The sequence below is a fragment of the Sphaeramia orbicularis genome, unplaced genomic scaffold (genome assembly GCF_902148855.1).
Source record: "Sphaeramia orbicularis unplaced genomic scaffold, fSphaOr1.1, whole genome shotgun sequence".
In the NCBI taxonomy this organism is placed as follows: Eukaryota; Metazoa; Chordata; class Actinopteri; order Kurtiformes; family Apogonidae; genus Sphaeramia; species Sphaeramia orbicularis.
Window position 1 is genome coordinate 210,464 of NW_021941459.1, and position 22,542 is coordinate 233,005.

The following is a 22,542-nucleotide window of genomic DNA, read 5'->3' on the forward strand; positions in this document are numbered from 1 at the left end:
CCAACATGAGTCCAGGAAGTAGACAGCCCCCATCCCTCAGCGTTCGACCACAAACTGTTTCTATGGTGGTTTTAGGGATGGGCCCAGTCCTGCAGAGGTCAGAGGTTTCACCACAGACCACGGTGAACATTACCGTCAACACCCGTAGATTAGACACCAACTAAAACCTGAAATATCAGGACTTGATTCACATCCAGGATGTTTTTCATTTGGTTGAATATGACGTCAGATGGTTCAGAGTCTGCAGCTTGGAGTTGGATCTTATTTAGTCTTTTACAAATAATTTAAAACAATAAATAACCATCTGTTTAAATCATCTTACAGTCCTGATTATTAACCCAGGGCCGTATGATCAGGTTTGGTCTGATGTGACAGTTTTACTTTCATCCGCCTGTTAATGTGTTTTTGCAGAAACATAATCTGGGCTGGTTTGGGTTTCAGGCTCTGGTGAATTCATCCATATTATCCACCGCTCAAAGACCTGCAGGAGTTTTTTAAGGGAAGAAATGAAAAGTTGCAGCTTCTGAAATATGAGAATTCAGTGGGTTTTTTTCTGTTGTAAAGTGAACATTTAGGTGTTTTGGACGTTTTAAACACACGACGGTTAGGTCGATTTCTCCTGAAACTAATGAGCAGATTTATTTTGATCAGTTACAGACGTGTGTTGATCTGTTTCCAGGAGTTAAAGCATGAGGCGTCTTCAAGGTTCTGTCAGGTTACTGAGAACCAGCAGAGGAACCAAACACAAACAAACACACAAATAAAAACAAACACAAACAAACACACAAATTAAAAACAAACACAAACATGTCCGTCCGTCCGTCAGCTCCGACATCCACAAACTGAACCCACGTCCTGTTTTACTCTGATTGAACCTGAAGCCTCATGAAACCAGATCTGAGTACTGAAAATGAAGCTGAAACATCAAACACGTCAGACTGGGAGACCGGGACCGGGACCAGGCCGGGACCAGGACCAGGACTGGGACCAGGACCGAACCTTAACATGGTCACAGGTGAAAAACCATGTGGTCCAACTTCATATAAATAGTCGAGTTTGGTTCTAGGTCAGGTCGTCATTAGAAATAAATAAATAAGAACTGGTTCTCCACTGACCTACCTGGTTAATACAGATAAATAAAGTTTAAATAAAGTTAAAGTTTATCTGTTGTGTTTGTGATGACCTGGTTAATTCGTTTTCAGTTTAATTTAGTGTTTTTTGTTTGATGTACGAGGAGTTTTGTTTATATATGAAGTAAATCTGATTCTGTTCTGAAGATGGGACACCCCCGTTACCCATGGAGACCCTACCGTTACCCATGGACCCATGGAGAACCCTGTTATCTATTGACACCCCCGTTACTCATGTATAGAGAACCAAGTCCTGTGAAGACCCCTATCCCGGTGAAGCCCCGGGTCCTGGTGAACCCCCTGTGGGTACACGTTGTGTTCTTCTACCGTACCACCACCTGCTGCGTTGGTTCTGTTCTCTTTGGCGTTGTGGTGAACCTCCTCCCGCTCATCAGGAAACCACCGCTTCACTCTGAACTCCGTTTTCCACCGTCTTCCTCGCCGTCAGTCTCAGGTTTTGCCGTCGCTGTCTGTTGGTCTGTGTTGGTACCGTCTGTGTTGGAGTGCGGCGCCTCCTCCTGATTGGCCGGCGCTCCGTTCCCCTGCTTCTCCTCATGCTCCTTGGTCCTCCACTTCACCTCCTCCTCCTTGGTCCTCCTCTTCACCTCCTCCTCCTCCTGCTCCTCTTCGTGGGCCTGGAGCTGCAGCTGCTCCATCAGCTCCTCCAGTTTGTGGGCTTTCCTCAGCTCGTTCTGTTGGATGATGGCGCACAGATGCTCCGTCAGCTGCTCCTTCACCTCCGTCCTCCTGTGCAGGTCCAGTTTCGCCGCCACGTACTCGGCCTCCGCCTTCTCGTAGCGTTTTCTGCGACAAAAACCAGTCAGATGTTTTAGTCACTTCAGCTGACTGAACGTCTACAGACTCATCCCAGACCAACACTGTCTCATTCATTCAATAAACATGAAAATAAAGATGAAAATCAGGTCAAACATGAATCCATCAACATGTTCCACAGATGTTAAAGTCAGAGTCGCAGATAGAAAAGTGTTAATGTTGACCTGAAACTATTTATTACTTCATAAAACCGTCAAAACATATGAAATTCTGACTTTTATTGTTCATTTTTTTTATTTTTCGAGAATAAAAAAGGCAAAAACATGTGGTCCAGTTCAGTAAAGGTGAAGGTTTTCTCTTGTTTACATTCATTATTTTGACAGTTCATTAAAATATATTAAATATAGACTCAGTGCAGATTCATGAAAAGAATCTAAAACCATTAGGAAACAGTTTTAACTTTTCTTTAAGGCCCACTTGAACATTAAAATAAGAATTACTGACACCAAGTGAAGATATGTGTGATCTGGTTTTAAAGTACGAAGCATTTTCAATCTGATCAAACAAACATAGAAATAGAAATAGAATAGAATAGAATGCTTTTATTGTCACATATATGTACAACGAAATTAAAAAAGACAACTCTATTGCTAGATTATAAACGAAAACTAATGAAATGATGAAAACTAGAATTGTAAAAACATTTTCATTAACTGAAATAAATAAAAACTATAATTAAAAGAAAAAAACGATAACTAACTGAAACTGTATTGTGTGTTTACAAAACTAACTAAAACGTACAAAATTATGGATAAAATTCCCTTCGTTTTCATCTTTGTCAGTGTCGGATTGATACGAAATCAATTTATTTCGCTCTAGCAATTTTAGCTAGCGTCAACATACGACACTTTTTGCTCCGTCACTTGTGTTCACTTGTGGTTTCCAGTCGTCTTCTGGTCCCCACTCTACGTGGAAACATGGAGACTAAAGTTGGGAGAAAGCAGAAGAGTCCTGTCTGGGATTTATTTGAATACGACAGCGAAAAAAGATAAAAGATAATGAAAAAACTAAACTAAAACTAAGCATTTAAAAAAAAAATGAAAATAAAAACTAGCAAACCTGCTCTAAAAACTAATTAAAACTGAATTAGAGAAAAAAAAGTTAAAACTAAATAAAACTAAACTATAATGAAAAATCCAAAACTATTAGAACCTTGATCTGGACAAACTGAAATTCTTGAATCCAGACCGAGGTTCGGACTTTATCAGAGCTGAAACACTCCTGATGATTCTACTCATTATTTCGCGTTTGTGGAGGTTATTAAAGCAGCTCAGAGGAGCATTAGCGCCGCTGGTGGACGTGTCATTCAGTTCCACCTGGGAGCGTCTTGCTGAGTCGACCTCTACTGGTGGAACGTGGTACTGATTCAGTCCAGGCTTGGATTCAAATGGAACTGATGAAGACTTCAGTCCAGTAAATTAAAAATAAGATCAACGGCAGATTTAAAGACCATTAATTGACATTCGTTTGACCCTTTGAAGGTCACTGAAGTTCAAAGGTCATGCACCAAATGAAAACCCATGTGACTCCTTATCGATTGCACATAGTTAATTACCTCACTATCTTCAACTGTTTTCATAAAAATTCCAAAATCAATATTCCCCCTTTTTGTTTTAGCAAACTGGTAGACCATACCCCAAAGTATGGATGGAACCATGTGAAAATTTCATATCACGGTTATTGTGACCAAAATTATCACAGTTATTATCATTATCGCGGTATTATTGAAATGGTGCTCAAAATGTTCAGAAAGTACTGATACACACACTGAAATAATTTAACCAAGAGGTATTTGGAAAAAAAATAACAACAAAAAAAAAACAAATTAAATAACTGTCACAATGTCCCTTCTGTGTCAGAAACATTCAAATATTAACCCTTAGTGGTCTGAGCCTATTTTGTCCATTTTTTCAGTCCTTTTGATTTGGCCTTTATATACACTATATAAACACATGTTTACTATACCCATGTTTTGGATCTGTTTTTTCAGCACAACTTCATCTATATCATCTGTCTATTATTTTTTCACTTTAACCTACTATAAAAACACAAAAGGACAAAAACACAAAAAATATAAAATCTGATTTGAAAATGTAAATAATTTATTGCATAAATAACACACAGATGCTTAACGAACCTTTTCAAAGACTTTAAAGTGAATATTGGTTCCAAATATTAGGTATAGAAAATTAAAATAGTAATAAATTCAAACTATACTTAAATATTTGACATAAAAGCAGATCTTTACATAGGAGTTTTTTTTCTCCTAACAGTGTGGAATCAAACATGGTTATCATGAGAATTAGAATTTAAACGGTAACACTAACCGTCTGCAATTTTACTGTGGTTTATCATTATACTGGTAATCGTTACATCCCTACCCCAAAGATGTTCCACAACAAACATTAAAGTCATTCTGTCAGACGTTTTGGAGAAGAAGATTCTAGAAAAATTGTTTACGGATGACGGACGGACGATAACTGATCCAATAGTCCATCAGACCTTTGGGCGTTGGACTAAAAAAACAAAGAGGAAAATGAAAATTAAATTCACTCAGGTTTAGTATTAGAGCCCCTATTTACTTTATTTAAATGACATAAAAAAAAAAAAAAATCAATCATTCCAAAGTGTTTGTAGTTTCACATAATAATATTAATTCATGGAGTGAGAATTCTTACCATTTTCATCTTATTGAAGTTGAACTCCATCTGAGCAGAAATTAACATCAGGTTTAATAATGTAACAACGCGGTTAACAATGATTTTAACCACATGACTGATGGATTAAAGCCAAAGCTGTGGTCGCAGGACGCCGTTAATGTCGAGTCCAGATGATTCATGACTCCATAAAAGCATGGACAGAAACACAATCCAAAAGCTGGATCCGTCATGTTTTTATTTTCCCTTTACTATCAGTGTTTCTGAGGTTTAGAACTGTAACTGCAGAACTGCATCTGGAACAGTTTCACAGCTCTGAACTTGTTTTTGTTAAATTTATTAAGTAAATAAGTGAGAAACGTGTTCTGAAACCCGAGACCCGGTGGTTTTGGGTCCAGAGGCTGAAGTGAAGGGAAGATTTCAGGCTGTTCTTTGAGGTTTTAAACACTGCTGATTATTGATTTATTGTCAAACTAATGAGCTGATGAACCCGACGATGACACAAACACACAGATCCAATGTGGGTCCAGTTCTGTTTGGACTAAAACCATGTGTAGACGCACTATGTTCTGGTTCTGAACGACATGCGCGTCTTAAACCTTGGGTTCAACTCAATGAGTTAATGTTTCATAAAGTCGGTTCTGTTGGCAGAAACAGGGCCACGGAACAGCCCCCATGATGTTCGACACACAAATGTTGGTTTAACTGTGAGAAACACAACACCACATGACCAGGACCAGGACCGGGACCAGGACCAGATGTCAAACATTTCACCTCCAGGCTTTTGTTGTACTGTGGTGTGATCACAACTAGTGAATAAATCTGCAGAATCCAAACAGAGCAGAGGACCGGTGAGGGCTGGGTCAGAACCAGGACCAGAGACCAGAACCAGGACCAGAGACCAGAGCAAGAGACCAGAACCACAGATCAGGATCCGAGTACAGCACCACAGACCAGGACCCAAGTACAGAATCAGAGACCAGGGCCAGAGGACCAGGACCAAAACCAGATGTCCTGAACCGGAGACCAGGGGCCAGAGACAGTACCAAAACCAGAGTCCTGAACCGGAGACCATGGGCCAGAGACCAGGACCAAAACCCGAGTCCTGAACCGGAGACCAGGGCCAGAGAACAGGACCAAAACCAGAGTACTGAACCGGAGACCAGGGCCAGAGACCAGGACCAAAACCAGAGTCCTGAACGGAGACCAGGGCCAGAGACCAGGACCAAAACCAGAGTCCTGAACCGGAGACCAGGGCCAGAGACCAGGACCAAAACCAGATTCCTGAACCGGAGAGACCAGGGCCAGAGACCAGGACCAAAACAGAGTCCTGAACGGAGACCAGGGCAGAGACCAAAACCAGAGTCCTGAACCAGAGTCCTGAACGGAGACCAGGGCCAGAGACCAGGACCCAAACCAGAGTCCTGAACCGGAGACCAGGGCAGAGCCCAGGACCAAACCAGAGTCCTGAACGGAGACCAGGGCCAGAGACCAGGACCAAAACCAGAGTCCTGAACCGGAGGACCAGGGCCAGAGACCAGGACCAAAACCAGAGTCCTGAACCGGAGACCAGGGCCAGAGACCAGGACCAAAACCAGAGACCTGAACCGGAGACCAGGGCCAGAGACCAGGACCAAAACCAGAGTCCTGAACCGGAGACCAGGGCCAGAGACCAGGACCAAAACCAGAGTCCTGAACCGGAGACCAGGGCCAGAGACCAAAACCAGAGTCCTGAACCAGAGTCCTGAACCGGAGACCAGGGCCAGAGACCAGGACCAAAACCAGAGTCCTGAACCGGAGACCAGGGCCAGAGACCAGGACCACACAGTAGAAATGCGGCAATAGAGGAATTAGTAAAGTGTCATAGCTTTCACTGTACCCCCCCCCCCCCCCGGAACTGGGCTGGGCCAGTGTCATCTGTTCTTATTTTGTTCATACTGTATATGTTCTATTTTCTCTGCAGATGGAATATAAAAGACAGTTCATGGCAAACACACCTGTTTGTACTCTTTATTCCCTCACCAATGAGAATCGATAAGAGAATCGGATCAATAAGCAAAATGATAATGGAATTGGAATCATAAATCCTTATCACTTCTCATCCCTAGATAGGAAGTACTCTGACCCTCCACAAACTGATATAAAACTATGGACCATTCATGGTTAAAATGGACTGTATATATACCACCCTACACAGGACTTTGCCTGAGTTAAATTTACTCAAATTGAGTAAAATTGACTCTACCCAGGAACATTTGGTCCCTCTCTAAAAAGAGTTACAGTTACTTGTTGGGTAGAGCTCTCCAAACTAAATGTAGAGCCAAATTTACTCAATATAGAGTTAAATTTATTCTTTTGAGGAAAATAATTTTGATTCTGGAAAAAATGCTCAGTAATTTTTCCTGTGTATTGAGGCCCGATTAAACTTAAGTTCTATTTGTACTGGTTGAATGTAAAGGAGTTGAAACTTCTGTGGATTTTGAAATAAGAATAGTGAAAATAAGGGGAAATGTGACATGTTTTTGTTCTAATGTATGTTATTTAACAAAATATAACAAAACTAGAAGCACTTGGAGAGCGCAGACCTCCGCCAAGGCTGATCAGTGGCCCCCCCCGTGGGCCCCCCCACCCCCGATCACCACCAAAATTTAATCATTTCTTCCTTATCCCATTTCCAACAAACCCTGAAATTTCATCCAAATTTGTCCATAACTTTTTGAGTTATGTTGCACACTAACGGACAGACAAACAAACAACAAACAGACAAACAAACAACCCTGGCAAAAAACATAACCTCCTTGGCGGAGGTAAAAATAAAGAAAAGGGGAAGTCGGAGAACTTGTATAGAAAATGTTGTTAAATCTCAAGTTTTACCATTGCTGATTTTTCAGACATAATATACAAATGTGCTTAGTTGTTTTTTTAGTTTTACTCTGTTGTAAAGTATTTTATTTTCCCAAAAAAAAAAAAAAAAAAAAAAAAAAAAAAAAAAAAAATATATATATATATATATATATATATATATATCTATATATATATATATATATTAATATATATATTTATTTATTTATTTATTATTTATTTTTTTTTGGACATTTCTCATATAGACATTTCTCTCTCGTTTCATGAATTTCGTTACAGATAAAATTCATGGATGTAAACACTCATCAGGGTTGAAACACAGATGGACATGTGGACCCTCTGGTGGGGTCAAAGGTCAAGTTCCCCCTGAAGAACATGTTTTAAATGTCAGTTCTAAAATGTGACTTTACAGTCGATTTTTACATCCAGAGAAGCCGTTGACATATTCTGATCTGAGAACAGTCCTACCAGTTGCATTCCATGACTTTTCTAAAATATCCAGACCATTCTGGACTCCTGGTTTCCGTGATCCGGGGCAGGTTCACCGTTCACTGTGGGGTCGTTCAGTTTTCAGACCCCTGTTTATGTCCAGGTTTATTATTCAAGTGTCTACATAAAAATGCTGATACTTTATGTTGTTTTTCCGTAATTTGTCCCATCTTGTGTGCAAGTCCTAACATCCTTTACATTTTATTCTTAGTTTAATGTGAAAAAATAATTGACATTATGCCTTAAATAATGACAAATCCAAATTTTTTGTCTTTGTTTTAGTGCAAAAAAAAGAGTTAAATTATGAAGTATTACATTAACAACAAAACATTTTTTAATCAATTACTAGAAATTTCAGGCGACCCCATTTGAATCCCAGGCGACCCTACGTGGGTCCCGAACCCCAAGGTTGAAAAATACTGCGTAACAGTATATCTTTTGCATCAGCGTTTTCTCACCCCCCTCTTCCTCCTGTGTTCCAAATCCAGTTCAGGTGGGGGTCATCCTCACCCCTTACCTGTAATGCTAATGCCGTCTGTGGATTAGAATCTGCACATTTGGACGGTTTTTTTCCGTTTTGAAAAAGGACAAAATGACGTAGATATGGTCAGAAATCTAACCCCCCCACCTCAGTTTAATACTTTCATTCACGTTTGTTTGCTCCGGTTTCAAAACCTCATATCTCCAGTTGTATTTGCTCGATCAACATTAGGGGTGTAAGAAAATATCGGTTCTGCAATACATCGCAATATTTCATTTCACAATACTGTATCGATATTAAAAGTTTTTAGGTATTTATTCAAATGCAGATATTGTGAAGGTTTTGTTTTTAAAACTCTTTTATTTCTATAGTCACATGGTTATTTTGTTCTGTTGTTTGTTTACTACACAAGTACTACTGTGATATTGCAGGTCATAAATGTAGTTTATTGAAATTGATAATGCAGTTTTGTTGAATAATGGATTAATTCAAGCATCCTAAAAGCACTTTTTACTGTCTGAAAGAGACAATTCTTTGTTTTTTTTATTGGGAACGCACAAAAATGTTCTGATGTTGGATGATTAGGGACTGAAAACTATGCATTCTTTTCGCAATAGAATACGAACATTTAAGCAGAAACTTAAACTGTAGTGTCTGTAAAACATTATTTATTTATGTGAGTGTTTTTTGTACTGGTAAAGCCACATGTTAAAACTTTATTAATCTAAATAATGCACTATAAGTTAAGAAAGATAGTAAGAAATAACCTTTTAGAAAAAGAAACCAAACAAAAAATATCGCCTTGTTAACAGTATCGTGATATATCGCGATATATTGTATTGTGATCCTAGTATTGTGATTTGTATTGTATCGCCAGACTCTTGCTGAGACACAGCCCTAATCAACATCAAATAAAAAGTGGGAGAGTGTTTCAAGTCCGCACTTTTCAATGCAGTTGTCCCCCGTGGTCTACGTGATCGACTTGTGACGCTACAACATGTTGAAAATGTCATGTGATTCAGTCATGGGCCGGTGACAGTGTACCCCTAAAAGTTCAACCTCCGACAGAACGGTGAAACTTTAGTCTGTTTTCTGTCCTGGTGCGAATACAACATGTGGTGACGGTGGGTTTTACAACAGCCACTGTCTGTTTGTCTGATGCATTTATGTCTAAACTTCCAAATGTTTAGGGTTCAGTTCACTTGAACAAAGTACCGAACATTAACCCTTTCATGCATACTGGTCACTCCAGTGGACAGTTCTTCTCCAGCTGTTCTCTTGTATATTCATGGATTTTGTTGTTTTACTTTCATATCAACCAACATAGTGGACACTTATGCAACACCCCATACGTTACAATTCATACCATTACTGATCCTGTTTTTGCTAAACTTGATCTGCAGTAACAATATGTGTAAATCAATTGCTAATTGTTTTTAGACTGTAATTTCAATTTCTTTTAAAATACAAAGTTGTTTTTTTTGTTGCATATTATCTGTCTGAGTAATAACTAGTATTACAGTATGTTAAAATGTGAGGAAACATCAGATTCACAGCATTAACAATGATTTTATTTCCTAGTTTTCACACAGTACCCTACTATATAATACACGTTTCTGTGTCCGTCCACCATCTGATCCATGTCCTGTTGTTGCAGCACAGGGGGGCGTTTGTACAGGTTTTCCTCAGCCTTCACAGGACCGACCTCCGCCAAACTCACCAAATGAATAGAAATATGACCTGCCGATCTACTAGGCACAATTTTATATCTGTATTCAAATGTTGTGAGGCATGCTGGGAGATTTTAGCCTCTCATGCTATCGTACAATGGCACCACGGGTACAACGTTGCTAGTGTCAGTAAATACACTTTCTTGCTTCAAAAATGAAAAGCATGGTGTCCAGCTGAGTGGACATTTTTGTAACTCTATGAAAAACAGATTCCTAAAAAAGTATCAAACATATTGTTTTGTCATGTCTAAAGAGGCATAAAAACATTCAAGGAAAAAAAAATATCTTGATTTAAGTAATCATAATTCATGCATGAAAGGGTTAAATACAGACAAATAATAATGCATAGAATATTATGGGATATGTCATTAGTGTGCCATAGATGCAAAAAGAGGGAAGGGAACGTTCATGCACATGTTCTGGGTCTGCCACCTTTGAAAAAGTTATTGGAGCTCAATTCACTCTTTCACTCAATCGGTCTTGGACTTGCAACTTGATTTAAGCAGCAGTTTATATTAAATGACATAATTTACAGTTAGATCATAAAAAAATGCAAGATACTAATTTTGATCACTTACTTTGCAAAGAAATACACACTTTTATTTTTGGAAGAATGACTCCCCTCCAACTTTTAAGATTTTCCATGATCAGCTGTCTCCTTTTTCATCTTTAGAAAAACTGACTTTGGAGAAATATAATCATGGTCATGTCTTTAATGAATTTTGGTCACCGTACTTTCTGGTATGGAGACAGTTTGAGTTTGTACGTCATGAATACTGCCCTGTTACTGCTATTTATGTGACAGCATGCAGCACTATGCTCATGCTTATGTTCTTACCCTTATTACTGTTATTATTGTGATGATAATGATGATGATAATTATTATTTATTTTTTAAATTATTCAGACTTTTAGGTTTTTGGCTTGTTATTTTTGAGTGTGTTTAGTTGGTTTATTCCTTTAGGGGTGGGGGGTGGGAAGAGTGCACAAAGGAGAACTGCAAAAAGTAAGACCCAGTATCACTATGTTTGTACTGTATCTGGATGATTTTCTTTTGTGAAATAAAAAGATATTTTAAAAAAATAATACAGACAAACTTTAAGCAGATACTCCTGCATTTAGGACATTTCGCAGCCTAAACATACTTCCATTAAGGTTTGTGTTATGACCAGGATGGTGTGTGTGTTACCTGGCGGTGCTGTAGTCCCAGCTGGCCTGCTCGATCTTCCCTCTCAGGATGCCGATGTCGTTGGACACCATGTCGTCGAGAGCCTGAAGCTCCTTCTGGATCCGCTTCAGCTTCACGGCCTCGGCCTGAGTCTGTTTGGACCTGAACACACAGGAATAATATCAGAAAGACTTCATTTACCACGAGAAACCAGATTAAAAACACTAACAAAACAAACCATGATTCCATAAAGTCATCAATGAAATCACAGTTGAATGACAGTAAGAGTTAAAATAACATTAACTAAACTCATGTTATTAAAGCGAACACCTTCCAAAGTGGTGCAGTGAAAACAGGTTCATCATTTTATTTCATTTCATTTATTAAGATCCCCATTAGCAACTGGATCATCAGTTGCTGTTCTTCCTGGGGTCTCTTCTACATTACATTACAATTTTAATTATTTACATTAATCTTACACCATTCACACCCACACACACATGGGACATATACAACAGCCCAATGCAATAAACACAAGTGTTCAGAACTCAACCCTCCTCCTTCACCCTGAACAGTGTGCACTCTTTCTGTTTAAATCCAACAGTTTCCAGGTTGTTCCATACACAGAAACAGTTGAATCTGGTCCCAGTCATGTGTCTGTCCAATTAGATTCAATTCACATCAATATTAGTTGAGTTCTAATTTTAAATGTGTGGGAAATGGGATTTTCAGTGTTCAGTGTAAATGTCCACAGAGTCCACATTCCACAGTGGATGTGGACAATTTAGTTCCAGATACAAGAGATTGTTCTAAGCTACAGGTGGATCCAACTGGAGGAGAATCGGAGTCGTTTGGAATTTTTTATGAATTTTGGAAAATGTCTCAATGATGACAGATGGAAAACTGTAGATGTTGTGACCTTGCTGTGACCTTGAACTTTGTCCTACTGGGACCAAAATGGACTGGGTTGGTCCCAGGGCCTAGGCCTATCTGTGGGGAAGATTTGGGAAAGATGGGTGGAAGAGTTTTCCACTAAAGATGAGAACAAACAAACAAACACACAAAGCAAAGCGATCACAATACCTCCTGGCGGAGGGAATAAATTAACAAACAAAACAAGTTCTATATATTTGCACTCCTTCACCAAACAATAGCTGTTTGATAAAAAAATCATAAGACATCGTTCAATATTATCAATACTCTTTCCATTTCATGCTTGATGTGTAAACAAGAAAAGTTTTAATTTCTTTTGAAAACATTTTCTGTTATTTTCCAACCACACAAACCCTGGCGTCCATTCCATTCAACCATGGCTCCATAAAAAACAGTCGGCTGTAACTGATGAGTTCTGCCTAAAGGCAGAGCACACTGTGTTTCACTGGTTTGTCTTGTACAATAATTATATAGATCAGCAAAAAATGAGTTTTCTGTGAATAATTTCTGGAGTTTGTGTTGCTATAATGTTACGAATAAATGATAAAGAATATTTCAATCTAGATTTTACTGTTAACCATGTCAAACTGTTGTACATTGTGGTTCTAGTAGTTCTGTTTGTTTAAGCCAAAACAATTTGTGCTTTGTTCTGTGCGACTTGCAATTTGTGTAAATTATTTTCATTAGTATTTGACCAAACAGCTGAGGCCTAATCCATATGAGATCAGACTAATGACTGAATTAACAGCGTGGTCAACCACTGGGGAACACATTTCTTACAGTGTCTAATTATTCCTATACTCCGACCCATTTTTTGCAATATATTATTTGTTTAGCCATTCCACAACAGTGTGCCATCCACAGTTATACCCGATAAATGAGTTTCATTAGTGGTAAAACGTGTGGACAGCTCCACTCACTTCTCTGCGATGGTTTTTGCCAGCAGAGCTTTCTTGCGTTTATTCCTCTCTTCGATGATCTTCTGCTCCTGTTGAAGCTGCTCCAGACGACTCTTTTCCCGACTGTGAACAAACAACAAAATGCACATAAATGTCAGACCAAAGACGCCGATCTTTACATTCACAGCTAAAAAAAAAACTGTAAAACTAAATTTGACATGTGCACTGGTTTCTTGAGCATATTTGATGAACAGGTTTCTAACAAATACTTTAAGGCTGAAAAGATTTGTTCATTGAACCAAAAAAAGGCTGAAACTTTTATCATAGTGAATCTTTGGACAATGTTCACTACGTATCCAAAAGTTTGTGGACACTGTAACTCATTCACTCTTCTTGCTCTGGTTTGAAGATGGTTCTTCTAGTTGAGGTCCTGTTGTTATATTTAAAGCAGTCTTTAACATCTCCGATATAATTTAGATCAGATTTGATCTGTATATGTGCAGCAGGTTAGGATCTGGACTTGGTCTAATGTGGGTTAACTGTAAGAAAGAAACACATAATGTGCGCACACTCAAAAACCCTCGGCCTTCAGTCCACGCCAAAGTTTTTGCAAAATACGGATGGACAGACTGACTGACGACGAACTGATGACAATACCCTGTGGCGAGGGCCAAGGGTAAAAACTATAAATTATCTGTTACTATAAAAAAGTGTTAGCAATCCTAAAATGCTGTTTAACAGTTCCTTATGTAATCTAGATTTAACGATATTAATGATATGGATTTAGATCTGAGCAGGTTGAAAAACAAGTGAAATGTCCCTGTGTCATGTTTTCATGAACAGAATACACGTTTCAGATATGGGCGACATGGTGGTGAAGTGGTTAGCACTGTCGCCTCACAGCAAGTAGATCCTGTTTGTGTGGGTTCTCTCCGGGTAATCCCACCATCCACAGACATGCTTAATGGTTACATGGTTATTCTAACTTGACCATTGGTGTGAATGTGAGACAGATTGGTTGTTCGTCTCGACATGTCAGCAATACAATGAACTAGCGACTTGTCCAGGGAGAACCCCGCCTTCACCCACAGGTGGCTGGGACTCCAGGAAAAAGCAGGTTCTGAAGATGAATGAATGAATGTTTCAGATATTTCAGTGTTCAGACAGCATTAAAACTTAGCCCAGGGGCCAAAAGCGTCCCGCCAAAGGTTCCAATCCAGCCCATAGGATGAATCTGCAAAGTGCAAAAATTCCACAGTCCAGGCTGTGGAACTCATTTTAGTGTCAGTTCCACATCCAGACCAATCTGATCTACAGTCAAATAATAACAGCGGAAGAACCGACAAAAAAGAATGACTGCAGATTTTCTTCTCCGTTTGATGGGAAAAAAATATTACACTGTGCCTATAAGTAATGACAACTTCAGCTGTTTGTCTTTGTTTTAGTGCAAAAAATAAAATTAAATTATGAAAATATCCTGAAACAATAAAATGTGAATAACCTGAACAAATATACACCTGAAATGTCTAAAGAAAGCACATTTTTAACTCTTTTCTGCCTGTTCCTCAGTGTTTAGTGTCTTTGTGTCTTTTTTCAGGATTGATTTTAAGGTCCTTTTAACAGTTTTTAAATGTCTTAATGGTCTTGCGCCTTCTTATCATTTAGACTTGCTTTTACCCTATGAACCCTCGCAGACCCTGAGGTCCTCTGGCACTGGCCTTTGAACAGTTCCAAAAGCCAACACAAAAACCCATGGTGAGGCAGCTTTTCAGCAGTATGCTCCTGGCCTTTGGAACAGCCTGAAGGGAACCTCAGGGCCGCAGAGAATGTAGAAATTTTTAAAACCAGGCTCAAGACCCACCTTTTTAATTTGGCTTTTAACTGATGCTTCTGTTTTATCTACTCAAAGGTTTTATAGTTATATTTAATATATATATCTTAAGATTCTTTTAACCAGTGCTTCTGTTTTATCATTTTAATGTTTAATATTTTTATTATTTTCATATATGTCTTAAATTCAGTTTCTCTTAATCAATTCTTTTATATCTTTTTAATGTTTCTTATTCTCCGGTGTTTCATCAGAGGGAGCCCTCCATGCCGGGGGGCGGCTGTGGACTCCGGGGGCTGTGGCGCCTTCTCTCACTGGGGTCCGCTCCTTTCTGGTGGGTGGGGGTCCCAGTTGGCCCTCTCCCACTGGTTGGGATGCGGGGCTGTGTTGCTGGTGCCTGGTTGCCAGGGTCGGCGGCTGCCTCCTGGTGCGGATGGCTCCCTGAGAAAGCGCCTCCTCTTTACTTTTACATTTTTGTTCTGGTCTACCTGTGCTCAGCCAGTCTTCTTTAGTATGTGTGAGCTTGTGGGTTTGCATGTATATGTGTGTGTGTGTGTGTGTGTGTGTGTGTGTATGTGCGGGTGAGTGGGTGGGGGGCGGTACTGATTTTTAAACTGATATGTAAAGCACTTTGTGCTACAGTTTTTGATGTATGAAAAGTGCTATATAAATAAAGATTATTATTATTATTATTTGTAGATCCACTGCATAATGCACATGGACAAATGATAAGTTGAGGCAGAATATTGTTAAAATTGCACTTACTTTCCTTAAGAAATTTCATTTTTTTCAGGTTATTCACGTCTTTTCTGTTTGAACAGTTTATAAAAGTAAGGATTTTCATAATTTAATGGGGGGTTTTTGCACTAAAAAAAGACAAAATTTGGAGTTGTCCTTATTTATAGGTTATTACGCAATTATTTTACAAGTTCGGCCCACTTGAGATCAAATCAGGCTGAATGTGGCCCCTGAAAGAAAATGAGTTTGAGACCCCTGGCCAAAAATGAACATTGTGATCATTGTCTTTACTCATGGCAGTAAGATGTCTCTGGGCAGTGAACCACATCCAGAAGGAACTGGTTTTGGGATGAACTGAATACTGATGTGGAACCGGGCCCTGCCATCAGATTGTGAATTTAGTCTGAATGGGACAAATTGTGTGAATCTAGTTCATGTATGTGGAACACCCAGAGGAGGCTGAAACAGCAGCTCATTAATGCCTTTAACTGTCCTCATACTTTTGGCCATGTAGTGAGTGTGCACATCCCTGGTGTTGTCCATCACATACACAGTTTTCAGTGTAAACAGTAAATAAACATACTAACAGTTCCACCTCTTGTTTTTCCAGCTCTTTCACCGGACAGTCCGTCTCCTCCACTGCGGCCGGTCGGTGCTTCTCCTCTGCCGGAGCCTCCTGTTTGACACCCGGAGCTCCTTCAGCGGCTCCGGCCTGAGGTTCGTCCTTGGGCGGAGGCTTGGTGAGCTTCTGGTCCGGGGGAAGAGGAGCAGAGCCGGACTCCGCGGTTCTCTGAGCGGCTAACTGCAGAGCCCGTTCCCGCTGCAGCTGCTGCCGACTCCGGTTACTCGGACCCGGCCTCCTGCCGCGGCCTGCTGCCGCTGCGGGCCCCGCAGGGTCTGGAAGTACAAGCGGGTGTGTTTGCTGCTCAGTGCCGCCACATGCCAACCGAGAAGAGGGGCCGAACATGCTAATTCAACCGGCTCTTATCACTTTACCCCCCCCCCCCCCCCCCCCAAACATATTTTTTTATTTAGTGTTATAAAAAGTACAAAAAAAGACATGAAAAGTACAATGTAATATTAATAAAATAACAGGACATGAACAGAACAGACCATAGCCAGGGGACAAAACATACAAACAAAAACAATAGATCCAATTACACAAAGTTCAAAACTGTTCCATAAATCAGTGGTTTTGATAGCTTTTCTATTTTTAGAGTACTGAATATTTGAAATATACTGGGTAAGCTCAGTTTTTAAAATTAAAAAAGGTTTGAGATTGGAGAATTTGGATTTGTGAATGTGGTATTTTGCCAAAAATAGAATTAGGTTGATTATGTAATATTGATGTGATTTGTTAGCAGGATATGAGAAGATACCAAACAATATTTTTTTAATAAGTAAAAGAAACATAAGAAACTATATTTTGACAAATAAAAAAACAGTCATCTTGCCTGAAAATATTTGAGAAGGGACAGGAACCAAAACAGATGATCTACATTTTCATCTGATTGATTATAAAAGAAGCCAATCCACACTGATGTCCTTTTTATATCTTTGTAGGAACATTTTGCAAGGATAGAACCAATGAATTAATTTGAAATAAACTTTTTTTTATCTGGTTTATTATTAAATATTTAGAGGGTAAACACCAAATTTTCTTCCATTTTAGGTTTGGAAAGAGTCTTAACACTTACCTTTCTGCTGCATTTTCCGCAATTCCTCGTCAGAAAAACCCGCCCAGCCGCTCATTTCACCGCATTAAACTTTACACACACTGAAATAAAAACAGACAACACATTCGGAAAATATCTGGGTCACAGATATTAAATAAAAGACATTATGAAGCTCTGAAGTTTAAAAGAGAGTCTAAGAAGTTATAATCTGCGCCGCCATCTTTGTTTACTGATGCCACGTCAAGGACCCACGAAAGACCCTGCAGGGGGTGTTCACCGATATCGCCTGAATAAAGATAATTAAATGTTTATTAAACTACGTTCTTCTTCAACCTTTCATCAAATAAATTTCCTTTAATGAATAAAAATAAGTGTACAGGGTTTTTTTTATTACGCTCTCCTCCAGTAATTTTGCTTTTAAAGATGATCATACAGAAGGCACATTTATCACGGTCCATTCAAGTTTGACAGTTTAATGAAGTGAACAATGTTATGGGCATACTGAGAGTTTATTCAATGGTAAGGCATTAGATTCAGAGTTATAATGAACAACAAAAAAGGAGACATTATGTACAACACTTTAATTATTATTGCTAAACAATTTATACACAGATGTAGATTTATGAAGAACCACCCACTGCTCTTAATTTACAGAAATGAAATAACTTAAAAAAAAACAAAACAAAACCTGAAATATGTAAAAACCAAACAAGCCTTGATTATTTGTGAAAATTTGAATGTTTTGATACCTGATTAGACCTCTGACTTTATTTTGATATTTTCTCTTTCTTTCTTTCTTTTTTTTATATACTGTTCTTTACAAATACTGTTCTGCATAAGTTTGATGTTCACGCTCAGTCTGGAAAAAAAGTCTTTTTCTATGGAATTCTTTAGAATATATGACCAGAGTTTGATTAATAAAGTTGGGGGGAAAAAGTTGATTCAGTGTTTCTTTATGCTTTTATAACTGTAAATCCATAATGTAAAAATGATTTAAATTGAAAACAACAGTAGTAGACTGACAAATAAATTAATACATCCATACACTCATACATACATATGTACATAAACAAATGCTTCATTAATTAAATAAATAAATATTCTTCTAAGTGTTTAGTTCAGTTTCTAGACTTATGCTTTAGAAATGAATCTATGAATGCAAATATTGAAATTCTTATTTTACAAATTAAAACATGACGTGTATGCAAATATGTATGATATACATGATGTACAAGATGATAAATTTTTATTTATTTATTTTAATATGTTTCTTTCATTACATTTGCCTGAACACAGTCAAGAAACAGTACAGGGTGAGTCAGAAAAAAGGCTCTTTTCATTTAAAGAAATTGTACCACTGAAATGGAAATGCTTATTTTCTTTTGATTCTACAGTCATATTGATGTGGTCATTGAGCATGTCTGGCGATTGAATCATTGATTTATGGCATAGCATAACAGAGGGAATGTCCATTGTTTATTGTGCACCGAAATATCTGCCAACACAGTTTATGCCACCGTGAATGAAACTGAAATTGTCAACCATTACAGCATGTTTACTCACCATCAAAATGTTTTGTCTCAACGAAGTCGTCCGGCACGACCTTCAACCTGGCTACCATTCAGACTGATGCAAATCTGTGCTCGTTGTCGCATCTCTAACACAGCTCTTCTCGCCATTCGTGTTCGTCGTAGGGCTTGGATTTCAGCCGTGATGCGATTTCGGAGTTCCTGAAGAGTTTGTGGAACAGTCTGATACACCCTGGGCACTGTCATGTAGGCCTATGTCCTGAGTGTGAAAGCAAAGCCCCGACTCCTGTAATTGTTGTCAATTTCAAGTTTGTTCACTGTGGCATACACTGTGTTGGCAGGTATTTCAGTGCCCAATAAACAATGGACCTTCTCTCTCTTATGCAATGCAATAAATCTATGAATACATCACCAGACATGCTCAATAACCACATCAATATGACTGTATGGTCAAAAGGAAAATCAGTGTTTCCGTTTTAGCAGTACAATTTCTTTAAAGGTCCCGTATTTTGCTATTTTTCAGTCACGTCATATAGGTCTCAGAAGCCCAAAAACATAGTATTTAAGTTTGTTCGCCCCAAAATCATCCTTTTTTCGGAGTTTCTGCGGTCGAAACAGTCCCTCTCACCGGCCCTCCTCAGAACAGGCTGTTTCTGGGCCTGCTTCCGGGTATGCAAATGAACGCATCTGTCCACGCCCACTCCCCCTCCCCTCTCTGGGAGAGGACGCGGCTTACGCTAGCGGTACTACGCGCTAATGTTGACTGTGAAGCCATCATACACATGTCTCAGACAGAACGTCTTTCCAAACACTGGCTTTCTTTGCCTTGAGGCGTGATTGAGCCCCGACGGAAAACGGCGGTGTTGTGTCGGGTTCGTGGACCTGGCACGGAAAGACGCCTGCCGCCACTAATGCAGGCAGCTGCTAACAAGCCTGATGCTAACTGTACTGATGCCAACCACAAAAGGCCCGTGTTCACAGTAGTTCTGTTCAATGTCTCTGGATATTATCAGCTCGTGCATGTTAACGTGGACGCAAACGTTAGCAGCAGTAACCGAGCTATGTTAGCTGCCATGCTAACGTTAGACGTACACATCAACACCCACCAGCTTCTCCGTAATGTAGGGTTATGCAGTAAAGATACAAAAAAATGAGTAGAACTTCCATCTCCCACACTTGTACTTGGGTCACGAAGCGTTGGTACTGCGTCCTTCTGGATTCGGAGTCTTTGTGCTAAGCCGCAGCTGTATGGGCCCATGTTAAAAAAACACTGGTCCGTGAAATGCCGGGCACACACATACAAGCGTTTGGGAATGTTGTTTGGTCCATGAGCATCACAGACAGAATCCAGACACTTTTTACGGAGAGGCTCGGAAGTGGGGAGCAAAACTAAACTATGGTGTTGGTGTGTGCAGCCAACAACACCACAACCTGCGTATCTCGCCTTCGCCATGTTTGTTGTCCAAGAGGTACTTTTCCAGGGCGGGGCTCGCTTTGCCAGGGTGGAGCCACAGTCAGGGGGAGGAGCTAAATCCGCTTATGTCGTCATAAGCGGACCCAACTCAAACTGGGCCTTTTGAGCATTTTCACAAACTGTGGTGTAGCAAGGCAGGAGGAAACAGACAGTTTTCACATTCTAACCTCATAATGAGGAACTGCAACACACACTACTGTAAGAAAACTGTCATAAAGTCAGATTTGCATAATACGGGACCTTTAAATGGAAAGAGCGTTTTTTTCTGACTCACCCTGTAGAAACAGACCTGAATGTGGGTCAGCAGTGAATTAACCTGCCTTTGTCTCAGTGTAATTGATCATTTTACAGACACATTGTCATCTTCCTAGATAAACTGAAGCCTAACTTTTTTTTCTTCAAAGTTTTTTTTATTGCATTTTTATATTGTAACAATCATAACTGTACAGTTAAATGTACATAAAATATAACAACATAGTTATGTACCCCCACTCTAAGAGTCCCAATCCTGATGCACCTCATGCTCCAACAAAAACATATAAACATACACATCCAAAATGAATATATGAATTAAATTAAATTAAATTAAATTAAATTAAATTTAATTTAATTTAATTAAAAAAAAAAAATTATATATACAGTACATAAATCCTTAGTTACAATGAGAAATTGTTTGTGTCCATCTTTTTAATATATGATAAGACTGGCTGTCACATTGCATAGAATTTGGCTGCATTGCTTCTTATGGTACATCTTATTTTCTCTAATGTCAGATAGTTCATAAGGCAGTGTTTTTCAACCTTGGGGTCGCCTGGAATTCAAATGGGGTCGTCTGAAATTTCTAGTAATTGATAAAAACAAAAACTTACTAATAAAAAAATATATGGTGAGTTGACAGAGACAATCACATACATAACAGACATGACAAACTGTGGTTGTGAAACTGCAGCACTGTGGTTCTGTTTCTGTGTTAAATGTTCACTGTGGTCAGTTTCAGATGCTGCAGCTCTTTCATAATTCATAGTTTCAGTTCTTGTTTGTTCAGTATTAATTGTCCTCCTTGTAAATCCCAGCTGGACTGACTGGACAGATCCTGACCAAGGAAAATCACATTCTCCCTTTGTGCAGTAATCTACACCTGGATTTACTGCCTCTGTCCACAATAATAGACATTATATAGACTAAATGTCCTCTAAAATTAACATTATAGGAAACTATTACATGATCAGAAACAAATTAATTTTAGCAAAAAAAAAAAAAAAAAAAAAAAAAAAACCTCTCCGTTTCGAATGTCTGGGGTCGCCAGAAATCTGTGATGTTAAAATGGAGTCAGGAGTGAAAAAGGGTTGGGAACCACTGTCATAAGGTCTTTCATCCAAAGGTTGAATGTCGGTGGATTTCTGTCTTTCCATTTGAGTAGAATGAGCCAACGAGCTCTTAAAGTTGTGAAAGCAATGATGTTCTTTAAATTCTTGTTGAGGTGTGTATTCTGTGGAATCACTTCAAATATCGCAGTGAGTACATGACATTCTATTGGATTGGAAATTCAAAATTCCAAAATCATTCATCTGCACTCGAAAAGGAGTGGGAAGAAGAACTAGAAAAGCACTCAGAACAAAACTGAACAAAAATCGAGCACAATAATGAAAAAAATGAACAAAACTGAACAAAAATCGAGCAAAATAATGAAAAGTAGAAGCACTCCAAGTGGAGACCTCCGCCAAGGCAGACCAGTACCCCCCCCCCCAAACATGACCAAAATGTAATCATGTCTTCCTTGTGCCAGTATCAACATTTCCTGAAAATTTAATCAAAATTTGTCCATAACTTTTTGAGTTATCTTGCTAACAAACAAACAAACAAACAAACAAACACACAAAGCAAAGTGATAAAAGGTAAAAACTTACAGTATTTAATCCCACCCCCATTCTCATCATCAAATAACATACCATAATAACGTTTTAAATACTCAGTTTTCATATTGAAAACTCGACTGTGATCAGGATGGTTTTATGGTCTGATGTCTTTGCTCTTTTTTTTCTTTTTTTAATCTCTAACTGTTTCTTTTCAGTTTCTCTGAGGAGTCACAGCGATGCAAAAACAATGACCTCTGCT

The 22,542-nt window shown here is 38.9% G+C and overlaps 1 protein-coding gene across 1 annotated transcript; it reads right to left on the reverse strand.

The window, feature by feature from the left end:
* Window positions 1-1,505: 1,505 nt before the first annotated feature.
* Window positions 1,506-17,648, reverse strand: LOC115415840 (RAB6-interacting golgin-like). The gene is made up of 5 exons (XM_030129488.1): window positions 17,446-17,648; window positions 16,336-16,645; window positions 13,204-13,305; window positions 11,372-11,512; window positions 1,506-1,934 (listed from the first exon to the last, which is right to left on the reverse strand). The coding sequence occupies exons 1-5, from the start codon at window positions 17,498-17,500 to the stop codon at window positions 1,538-1,540; spliced, it is 1,005 nt and encodes a 334-aa protein (XP_029985348.1). The 5' UTR covers window positions 17,501-17,648; the 3' UTR covers window positions 1,506-1,537.
* Between the last annotated feature and the right edge of the window lie 4,894 nt (window positions 17,649-22,542).